The sequence below is a fragment of the Panthera uncia genome, unplaced genomic scaffold, assembly GCF_023721935.1.
Source record: "Panthera uncia isolate 11264 unplaced genomic scaffold, Puncia_PCG_1.0 HiC_scaffold_1377, whole genome shotgun sequence".
Classification (NCBI taxonomy): Eukaryota; Metazoa; Chordata; class Mammalia; order Carnivora; family Felidae; genus Panthera; species Panthera uncia.
In genome coordinates this window covers 80,047-91,591 of record NW_026058005.1, presented here as the reverse complement: position 1 = coordinate 91,591, position 11,545 = coordinate 80,047, and the positions used below count along the sequence as shown (strand labels likewise).

The window sequence follows — 11,545 nt, the reverse complement described above, 5'->3', positions numbered from 1 at the left end:
TGTTTAAATATATGGTATATATATATATGCATATGTGTTTATATCTGTGTGTGTACATACATGGTATTTATATGTGTATATATGCGTGTATATATGTGGTATATGCATATGTGTGTACTTTCCCACTCAAAAGAGGAAAAAGAAGAAAAGGAAACAAGATGACTGGTCGTGTAAAAGAGGCCCATCCTCCGGGTGTCTACAGTACCCTGGAAAGCCAGGCTAAGTGCTGGGTTCAGCAAGGTCTTCGAGCCAGGTGGACCCAGGTTAGAGTCTGAACCCTGACACACCCTACCTGGGTGGCCTTGAGCAGACCCACCTCTCCATGCCTGGCTTCTCCTATCTGTAATATGGCAGTGGCAACCATGCCTAGGTGACAGGACTACTGCCAGGATTAAGTGGTATAGTCCACGGAAAGCCACCAGAGCCTTTTTCAGATTTGAAATGGTTCAAGGCCAGCCCTTGTGAGCGCGTGTGTAGGAGCACGGGGGTGGGGGAGGGGGTGGGGGGAATCTCCTCCATACTCTCTCGAAAGTATCCCCTGCACCCCCTCCCCACCTCTGCCCCCTCCCAACAGTCTCCCCAACCTCAGCTTTGTCCTGGAAGCTGGAGTCCCCTTCCCTTGGAACCCTGGGAGTAAATCGAGCGCTTAGCCTTTCAACCCCCCAGACCCAGAGGCGTCTGGTGCCAGCACCGGCCTCCAGCTTATGTTGGACTTTGGCCCATACATTCACTGAACATTAATTTAGTACCTTTGGCTTCCCGTGGTTGCTGGGCTTCCCGTGGTTCCCATGATCGCTGAGGGGAGGGAGGATAGTCCCTAGGCCTGAGGGTCAGAGATCCTGAATCAAAGGTCAAAGGGAAAGAGGATCCCAGGAGGCCTTTCCGGGCTTGAGGGAGTTGCAAGGTGCCAAGCGCATCTAAAACGTGTGCGGGCTGGGGTAGAGGACAGGGGATGGACGCGCTGGAGCGCAGCTTGGGGACCACGGTGACTTCAGCCTGCACGGCCCAGCCTGTCAGAGGCCTGGGCCCGGAGGAGGAGGAGGGGCGCCGCCTGCGCCCTCGGGCTCCGCGGCGAGCCTGGGCCCGGCCGGCTGCGGGAGCGCGGCGCTACGCGGCGCCGGGGTGAGTGGCGGCCGGAAGGCCCCCCTTGCGGGCGAGCCGGAAGGCGGGAGGGCGGAGCCCGGGCCGCCGCGGGTGCCGGGGGACGCTCGGCGGCGCGGGACTCGGGTCGCGCGGGTCTGGGGCTCCCGGCGGCGACGCGGGCGGCGGGCCGCTTCCCAGCGGGGGGAAGGGCCTCCGTGCGCCGGCGTCGCGCGGGGTGAGGCCGGGCGCCCAGGAGGTGGGGCCGGGAGGCCTGCGGGCTGCCGGGCCTAGCCTGTCACGTTGCTAGGGTATTCATTTTCCATATGAAGACACTGAGGCACGGAGAGGCTGACGTCACATCAGAAGTAAGCAGTAGCAGCCGAGCTGGGTTTAGAACCCGGGCTGCCAGACTTGGGGGTGGGGGCTCGTACGCAGCGGTGCGCCACGCAGTGACCCGGGTTTGTGTGTTTGTGTGACCTCCTCAGTTACCCACGTGTATGTGTCCTCCTCAGTAACCCGGTGGACCTCCTCAGTGTCCCAGGTGCGTGGGCGGGGGGGGGGGGGGGGGGGGGGGGGGGCAGGATGGAGTCCTAGTTAGGATACTGGGTGAGTCAGCACCCCTGGACTCGCCCTATGGGGAATGTTTAGAGATGACCCGAATGGATGTCAATGATTTAGGAGGGGCGAATTAGTTTGGTGAGGACAGGTGGCTTCTTTAGCCTTGAAAAAAGGAAACAGACTTTGAGAGGCTGCACAGCAGCCTGTTCATGGGCCAGGTAGGTAGGTAGGTAGGTAAGGTCACTCTCCCCGGGCCTGTGACAGAGAGAAGGCAGTACCTGCTTTGCTTTGGCCTCCTTGGTACAAGAAGATAGGCCAGGGCGGCTTGCTCTCTTGATGTTTTTTTTTCTTTTTTTTTTTTTTTAAGTTTATTTATTTATTTTGAAAGAGAAAGAGCATGAGCGGTGGAGGGGAAGAGGGAAAGGGCGCGTCAGAGAATCCCAAGCAGGCTCCGCACTGACAGTGTGAAGCCCCACTGGGGGCTGGAACTCAGGAACCGCCAGATCATGACCCCAGCCGAAGTCAAGAGCTGGACGCTTGCCCACAGAGCCACCCAGGCGCCCTGCTCTTTCGATTTTTTACAAGAAATCTGAAATCAGATGTATGTGAAATCAGATCTCTTAATACTGGCAACCAGCTGAGTTTTTAAAAAGTCTATGGGCGGGGCGCCTGGGTGGCTCAGTCAGTTAAGCGGCCGACTTCGGCTCAGGTCTGGATCTCGCGGTCCGTGAGTTCGAGCCCCACGTCGGGCTCTGTGCTGACAGCTCAGAGCCTGGAGCCTGTTTCGGATTCTGTGTCTCCCTCTCTCTGACCCTCCCCCGTTCATGCTCTGTCTTTCTCTGTCTCAAAAATAAATAAACGTTAAAAAAAAAATTAAAAAAAAAAAGTCTATGAGCTAATCTGACAATGCTGCTGGGATCCAGGAGTAACCCTGGCCCCAGGGCATACAGAGGTGGGAAGACCAGGTTTACAGGAGCCAGTGCACACAGTGGAAGTTGATGACTTCCAACAGACGAGTAGAAAGTACTGAAGATTGCAGGTGAGCAAGATCTCTGTCTGAGTCCTTAGGGGCTTGCTTTTCTAATTTTTTGTTTTTTGTTTTTTAAACAGGGTGCATGGAGGTCTGTGTTAGCGCTGAAGCCCCCCTCTCTCTCCTGTCTCACAATCTGGTCCGTCTCAAAAAGCCGCGCTGCAGTCTCAGGGATGGGCTCATCTCCCTCTTTCCCAGAACCTTGCTGTAATCAGCAGACCAGCCTGGTGCGTGGAGAAAACCAGGGCTGCAAGTTGGCATTTGCCTTCCCTGTGGCTGGCAGATGGGCTTTCTGTGACCAGAACCTGTTTTGTGGACAAATCTGATTCTGAAATAGGTGTGATATGGGAGGGGAGGCCCCATTCCCACTCTCTGAGGTCTGTCCCCATCAGAGTACTCTTCCTCCCTCCTCCCTCCTTCCTCGCTTCCCTGTTGCTTACAGACAAAGGCAAGCTTGGAGTGGGAGAAGGAGCAGGACTGCTTCCTCCCTCAATCTGGCAAGCCTGGAGAAGTCAGGAGGCTGAGCTTTTTAGCAAGGAGTCAGGAGATGGGGTTACAAACCTTTCTTCCACAAGAGTCTATTGATGCTCTAGCTTCTAAAATGATTCCTGCAAGGAAATTAAGCCAGCTTTCTCTTGGATTGAGGCAGCCACAGTGCCACTGCTTTCTGTGGTGTAGAGCTATTGAGCCCAGCCAGAGTTGGGCCACTTCTTCCCCTGCCCTCCCACACACCGTGACACCTGCTGGTCCTCCAGTTCTGCAGAGCCCTGGGCCTGTGCCTTGTGCTGGTCTGCCTGGGCAAAGTGGAGGTTGAGAACAGCACTTGCACAATGATGCCTTATGAGCCCCTGTGGGTTTATGTAAAGTCAATCAGAGCAGGTCGGAAGCTAGGGTTTTTTTGATGGACAATAGAGCGTGATGTGGCTGTTTCCTGCCTCGTTTACATGTGTTTTCTTGCTGTGCAGAAACGGTTTCAAGAGTGCAAATCATAATGCTGCAGAAAACCTGTTTTAGGAGTGGTGTCTGGGCAGAGTGCACTGGCCAGGAGGCCAGCCTTGCAGACCACCCTTGGGGTCTTCATGTGCCCGGAAATGGGAAGCTCACTGCAGCTTCCAGAGGGGCTTTCCTAGGACGGGAGCTTTGTCTCCCTTTCCCTAGCATAATTGACTGATAAAAAGCTAGATATAAACCAGATATAAAGTATACAATGATTAGACGTTCTACAGGAGGGTTTTTAGCTTTTTGAAAGGCTTGACCATGAAATTAAATGCCTTTGGTTATCAATATTTGAAATAAATGAGCATTTGAAATAAAACTCATTTTGTTTTCATAGCTTCACAGGACCATGGCTACTGGGTGAATCAAGTCCCACCCTCCATCCCCTCATGTTGTAGTGACTTCTGCTGTGTGCAGTCCCTTAGCTCTTGTAATGCTATTTTACTCTTGTGACACTTGTGAGTGGACAAGTCTTGACCCTCAAGTGGGCTGCCTTCCAGGGAGGAGAAGGCAGCATGTACTCTGCGAGAGGCTGCCAGTAGTGAGCAAAGGTGCCTGGAAGCTGGGAGGTGCCTTGATGGGTCCAGGACACACACAGCCAAAGCAGGAACAGGCATCCTGACTTCTCCTCCAGTCCCTCGAGTGGCCCTTCAGGGCCTGCCCCTCATTGCCTCTATACCCCACTTGGTCAAACAGACGCATTCGGGGGATGCTTGTTTGCAGTTTCTGAACTTGAGGACTAAGTAAGAGATGTCAGATGTCCCGGGTCACGCTCTCTTAGGGTCTTGCTGTCCAAAGTGGGGTTAGAAGACCAGCTGGAGGCTTGTTCGAAATGCACAATCTCAGCCCACTCCTACTGGCTGTACTTAGCAAGGTCGTCAGTGGTTCCTGTTCACTGTGGAGAATCACTGATCTCAAGAATATTGCAGGGACCAGAGCACAGGAGACTTCTTACCTCTCTGGGGACTGCACAGAAGTTCTGAAACCTGACTGTGGTGATCCAGCAGGCCCACACACTTCGTTCTAAGGGCTCAAATTGCTCTCTCAGGATTGGGAGGGTAATTTTACATTAGAGGCTGGTTCTGGATTATCCTTGGGTCAAAAAGAAGATGTAACCAAAAGATATTGAGCAACAGGGTCTGCCCCAAACTTTGCAAGTTCCTTTAGCAACATTCCTTTAGCAAATGTGTCAGCCCTGAGTGAAAACGGGAGTGATGGAAAGGAAGTGCCCACTGAGTCTTGGGTTCAGCTGAAGCGGGAAGGAGAAGCACCAGCTCGGGCCGCTTTGATTTTAGCCCCCAGCCCAGGCAGGTGGCCCATCAGTGTAGTGGCTCTCCATTCATGCCCACCCTGGGTCAGAGCCCACCCTGCCCTTGCCCTGCCTGCCTGCCAGTTTCCCCCAGTATGGCAAACAATTTCCTGACGTCAGAGAAGTTTTCTAAGGTCATTGTTCCAAAGGCCCATCTGTCTCTGTCCAAACATATGCAACTCCCTGGAATTCTTTGGTTTATTTTATTCTCCGATTGTTTCATATTACCATGTCATCCTGTCTCTGTCTTTGATACCCCACATGCAGAACTGGTTTGGGTTTAGGAGTGGTGTGTGTCAGTAACAGAATGTCCATTTATTTATTTTTTACATTATATTTATTTTTAAGAGAGAGAGAGAGAGGCACAGCACAAGTGGGGGAGGGGCAGAGAGAGAGGGAGACACAGAATGGGAAGCAGGCTCCAGGCTCTGAGCTGTCAGCACAGAGCCTGATGCGGGGCTCGAACTCACAAACCGTGAGATCATAACCTGAGCCCAAGTCAGACGCTTAACCAACTGAGCCACCCAGGCGCCCCCAGAATGTCCATTTAGAGCCATCATGTCTCAGGGCCTGCAGTATTCCAGACTCACACTGGCCACTTTGCATCCATTCTACTTATACCTTTCAAGAATCCAGCTTGTAGATGGTTTGTCTCCATATTACAGGTGAGGAATGTGACGTCTGCTCAGGGTCATGCAGCGGGCAAGTGCGGGCACAAAGCCGGTGTGGTCTCACAGCCCAACACTTTCCCCTTTACTGGCTTGGCATGAGCTCAGTTGCACTGTCACACAAAAGAGGACTTGAGGCCAGGACTTTCTGCACCCTGCCAGGCTTTGCACACTGGGGATGCCTGAGCCAGCAGGACGGTCGCTGATGCAAGAGAGGTCAGTCTTGCCTCACTTGTGGTGAACCGGTAGAGCCTGCAGTTGGGGTTGCTCCTTAATCTGTCCTAAGTCAGAAGTTAAGCAGAGAGAAGAGAAGACCTTTCACCCATTCTGCTGATTCTGTTTGCTTGTTAACTAAATGCTACCCTGCTTTGTCTGTGACAACTTTTCACGTGACGGAGTGCTGTCGGTCGTGCGTATGGTGGAGCTACTGTTCTCTACTGAAAAATGAGGACTCTTCCTCAAAACTCTAGGGAGAGTAACATTTGGGTGGAAATACACTGACACCCATTGAAAGTCTCCCTCTGAAATCCTTCCTTTGAGGCTTGCCGAGATGCCCGTCGTGGTAGGAGACATCATGAAGCTGCTCTGCTCCATTTCCGAGGAGAGGAAAATGAAGGCGGCCGTCAAGCACTCTGGGAGGGGCGCCCTGGTCACAGGGGCCGTGGCCTTCGTCGGGGGCCTGGTTGGAGGCCCACCCGGACTAGCTGTTGGTAAGCGTGAATCCCTTGCAGGGGCAGCCAGCCTGGTGGGTGTTGTGAAAAAGGCCTTTGAGACCACGGAGACCTCATAAAGGTCTCTGTCCCGTGTGAGATGTTCAGTCAAGTTGCTTCTGTGAAATGATCTCTGTGTACATAATGTATCCTATTGAAAACGCAGCTTCTGAGTGTGAATGTCTCAGAAGTGCAGGGTGTTCTTGGAAATGGCATGTGTCATGCAGACCTGGGGGATGCCTCTCCCCGCAGGGGTGTGTCCTAGAGTCCGAAGATATCGGGGTGTCCTGGGTCCCTTGGATAGTCTCCTAACCCCGTCACCATTGCATATCACTGCAGAAGGGAACCAGGGAGGAGGCTGGGACTTGCTGAGCACCTGCTAGGAGCACATGCTGTCTGGCCATTTTACATAAGCCCATTCAGAGAGACTGCCCCATTCTGAAAGCAAACAATCTAATGCAGAAACAGCAATAAACTATGCTAGAGTGGCCATCCCTGCCCCTTTCTTTTGCCACCTGCTTCTATTTGAGAGCCAGTTTCTGGCAATGAATGGAGGTTTGGCTGATTTTCCCATCATTCCTTGGAGATAGGATGAGGTTGCTTCCTTTGGCTTAGGAATAGGAAGGAAGAATTCCTGTGTGGCCTGAACTGTGGGCTAGGGTGGCATTAGTGAGCTGGCTGCTGTGTGGGCCTGACTTGAGGAGGGGCTGGATTATGCCTCCCTTGAGGTGCCTCAGATGGACCCTGAAACATAGGAGCATTGGCTAAAGACATGGTCTGCTGCATTGGGCTCAGTGAATCCTTAACTGAATGCCTGCCTTGTGCTGGGGAGGCTGTGCTGGGGACATCGGAGAGCTCAGAGTCTGGTGGAAATCCTGTCTGTACATGAGTATAGGCTGGAGAGGTGACTGTGTCTGCCAGGTTGGCTTCTGTTTCCCAGCTCCCCAGCATGGCTTCCTGCTCTGTTCTGCCTTTCTATAGCAGGATGGGCATATCCGAGGACATTTCATGAAGCTGAGATCACACTGGGGAGTAAATCAGCATGTGGGTGGCCCCAGACCTTCCACATGTCCATTTCCCTTTCCAAACTGTGAATTAGTGAGTCCTGACTTCAGCTTCTCACCATCCAACAAGCAGCCAGTGAGGGCGGAGACCAGGCCATTGCCTCTTTCCTCAGCGACATTCTGTATCTTTGTCCCACCCCATCTAGTGCACTCAGGGGCGGTCTTGATAGGATCGTTTATCATATAGCTGTTCTCAGATGCCATTGTGGGAGCATATATTTTATTCGGATTATGTAAAAGCTGGTGGAGAACAGGATGTCTGCAAAGAGAACCCGGGGGATTCGCTACTTGCAGCCCCTGCTCGTGGGCGGGAGTATCATTTTACCCAGAAAACAAAGGAATTTTCTCTTCTCCAAAGAGTTAGTAATTTGCTGGTCGATATTCCTGGCGACTTTTTGCATTAAGTGCTGCTCTAAATCAAATATTGATGTTCTCATAAAGGTTTAGTGCAGATGTGTGCAACTCTTGTCGACTCTAAGCACTTCACGGGTGTCATGGGGAAAAGTTCAGTAAAACTTGTAAATTACTGATTTTCCCTCCCCAGAATCCTCCCTGCCTTAGGAGCAGAAGGGGAGCCTGTCCAGGGGCAGAGGCTCCAGGACTCTATGTTGGCCTGGTCTCTGTCTCAGGGGAGGGTGTGCTTCTTGAGAGGGTGCAGGTTTACGGCGTGTGTGTAGGGTCCAGACTACATATGGGTCCTTCCTGGCCCGGGGCTGTATTCTTTCAGATAAACCTCTTATTTGGGAGCAGTAGTAGATGTACAGAGAAGTTGGCAGGACCATGCAGAGAATTCCTGTATATCCCTCACCCGGTTTGTGTTCCCCTAACATTAACGTCTTGTATTACAATGGTACGTTTGTCAAAACTAAGAAGCCAACACTGATACCTGACTATTAGCTATTCTCCAGACTTTATTTGGATTTTGGCAGTTTTTGCATTAATGAACTTTTCCTGTCCCCAAATCCAGCTCAAGATATCACACTGCACTTAATCCTCATGTCTCCTTAGTCTCCCCTGGTCTGTGACGGTTTCTCAGACTTTGCTTGTCTTTCACAGCCTGGGTAGCTTTGAGGAATATTGGTCAGGTATTTGTAGAATGCCTCTCCGTTTGGGTCTGCCTGATGAGTTTCTCATGATTAGCCTGGGATTATGGACCATGGAAGGAGGTGGTGTGCCTATTTCATAGTGCCATTTCAGGGACACGTGACACCCACAGGGCCTCCCTGGTGACACCCACCTTGCTCACCTGGTTAAGGTGGTATTTGCCAGGTTTCTCCACTGTGAAGTTACCGTTTCCCATTTCCATGCTCTGCTCTACTCGTTGGAAGAGAGTTGTCATGTCCAGCTAGCTGGGCTGCATATTTTAAATGCCTGATCATTGATATTTGAAAATCATGGGACCTTTTGAAGATACAAATCTAGCATTCTGTGCAGTACCAATGGGTTGGCAAGGGGTGGCCATGGCCCATTTAGACAGGGAAACAGCTCCCTGTCACCCACAGGCTCACCCAGCCTTCCTCATTCCTCTCAGCCCCCTGCCTGGCCCCTGAGGCACTAGGGTTTGAGACCTCTGCCCCAGGGTGCCTTTCTGTAACAAGCCTGCATCCCACTTGATTAGACAGGACTTTCCGTTGACATAAGGGCATCAAGTCCCCAAATCGTGCGCCTTAAATTTGATCATAAATTTACATTTAAAAACACTGATTATGCCCTTTTGGGTCTGCTGAAAAAGAAATAGTTGAGTAAGTTAAATCTGATATTTATCATCATACAGCTCTGGAGGGGTTGCATTAAAAATAGTTGTTTCAAGAGTAAAGGTCTCCTTATCTATCCCCAGGGTCCTTTAAGCACATGATTTCACTAGAAATTTCCAAAGTTCAGGGGCAAAGAGCATATTAGACACTCAATGGAGAAAACTCTGCCTCACCACTGAGATAATTCTCCTTGAAAATGCACTTGATCCCAGCTCTCTCCTTTCAGATGAGGGAGATTTTTGTGGGAAGCATGGGAGCCTTTGGCCCCTGGAAAAGATTGTAGTTAGCACAGCTATGAGGTGGGAGACGCTTCGTGCAGAGCTTAAGGAAGGGCATGCTTGGGTGTCAATTATACGGACCCAAATGGACTAAAGACCACATAAACCTCTGCCCCCCGCACTGTGGGGTAGAGCGGGCACAGAGCCGAGCCCGTTCTGGCCCTCCCTGAATGTGCCTACTCGTCATGGTGGTGGACGTGCTCTCTGCAAGAACCTGAGACCGTCATTTACGATTACGGCCCAACTAATTACGCCTTCCCTTGTTTTCTAGGGGGGGCCGTCGGGGGTCTATTAGGTGCATGGATGACAAGCGGACAGTTTAAGCCAATTCCTCAGATCCTAATGGAGCTGCCACCCGCTGAGCAGCAAAAGCTCTTTAATCAAGCCACCGCCATCGTCAGGCACCTGGAGTGGATGGACGCCGTGCAGCTGACCACGCTGGTCATGGGCAGTGAGGCCCTGCAGCAGCAGCTGCTGGCGATGCTGGTGAACTATGTCACCAAGGAGCTCCAGGCCGAAGTTCAGTACGATGACTAGGTCGTTCCTCCTGGGACGCAGGGGTCTCGTGTACGTGATTCAGACCCACAGAAGGGGACAGGGGGTTTGGGAAAGCCCCACATCATCAGTGTGTTACCTTGCGTGGAATGAAAGCTGCTGGAGAGGTTACTGCGGCGCGGTATCATGCTCTGGAGATTATTTATGAAGATGTCGTGTTTTGGGGTTGCGCGCACTAATATGCACTGACCACCCTGTGGCTGGAAGGCTGGTGAAGAGCGACATCAGTGACAGCTTTCCGGGTCCACTGTTACTCACAAGGCAGTGTGGCGGAAGGCCCTTGTGTTCCACCTCCCCACCTGTGAAGGAGTCCTGTCCTAAGCACCTGTTAGAGGACGCCTGTCCTAAGCACCTGTTACGGGACCTGTTCCTCCCCTGGGGCCCTGGGTCTCAGGACCTGGGAGCTGGCCCATGAGGGAATCACATTTCCCTCATGTGCCCCTTCCCTGGCCAGTGACTTCCAAGTGTCCCTTCCACGGAGGGGCGGTCGGCATGTTGAGTGAAGCCACAACATCAAGGCCCCCAGCCCTTCTCCCACGTGGCATACCTGGGCTCTCACCGTCCCAGGGGCTTACTCTCCCCATCTGAAAAGTCGTGGTAGTTCTTGAGGTTTGCTTTTCAAATTAAGTACTTTCAGTAAAAAGTGTTGCTCTTTCTGAATTGATAGAATCTAGGAAATGCGTCCACCCTAAATTCTCCCTTAATACTATATTCACTTTGTTTTCGGAACCGTAACTTGACTAGGTGTTATCAAATTGCAATAAATGTTTTCTGAACAGGCCTCTTCTCACATATTTTGTGTAAAGCATTTCTAACACCTGGAGTGCAAGGGAATGCTGGATTTGTGGCTCTAAAGGATGACAGAAGCCTCCCAAGTCCAGTGCTTGAGACCCAGTTTTCCAGGTTTCCTGCTTCAGCCTCCCTGTGCTGCCATGTGTGCACCCTGCCCTGAGCCTCCCCTACTCCCCTGGCACCTGCAGAATGCCTCTTAGGTCTCCAGGCCCTGGGCAGGACAGCAACTTGGGGCTCTCTCTGATGGGAAACGGCACGGGCCTCCCTGGGGGTACGGAGGAGGCCCTCCTAAGGAGAACCAGTGTTCCAGCTCTTCCATTGGTGTAAAGGAAACTTCAGGGTGAATTAGAACCCATGCTGATTAAGGAAGGATTGAGCCTTTATCTCACAGAAAAGGTGCTCTTTAGCTGGCCTCAGCTAACACAAGTTAGGTGCCCTGGCACAGGCCACACCCCTGGAACTGATTAAGCCACTGGTCATTGATGTGCTGTTTGAGTTAATGGGGTGCAGGTAGGGAGCCATTTAGATGGCTCTTCTAACTCATAGAGGGTGATTGGGAAGTTTGGGGAAGCCTCACCCATGCATTACTTCTGTGTTGGGTGGGCCTGACTCTCCCAGGCCCAGGGGACACAGGGGTCCTAGGTAAGAAGCCCTAGTGAAGCCCACTGAAGTGCCCCTCTGGCCTGCCTGCCTTGATTCCTTGGAAAAACACTGGCCCAAGTGTTGGGTGACCAATTATGGGTCAGAT

At 52.0% G+C, this 11,545-nt stretch overlaps 1 protein-coding gene across 1 annotated transcript; it reads left to right on the top strand.

Moving 5' to 3' along the window:
- The first annotated feature begins 1,170 nt into the window (after positions 1-1,170).
- LOC125916986 (protein C19orf12 homolog) lies at positions 1,171-10,786 on the top strand. Its single transcript, XM_049623250.1, has 3 exons — positions 1,171-1,448; positions 6,185-6,354; positions 9,722-10,786. Exons 2-3 carry the CDS (start codon positions 6,195-6,197, stop codon positions 9,985-9,987), a joined length of 426 nt encoding a protein of 141 aa, XP_049479207.1. The 5' UTR covers positions 1,171-1,448; positions 6,185-6,194; the 3' UTR covers positions 9,988-10,786.
- Positions 10,787-11,545: the final 759 nt, after the last annotated feature.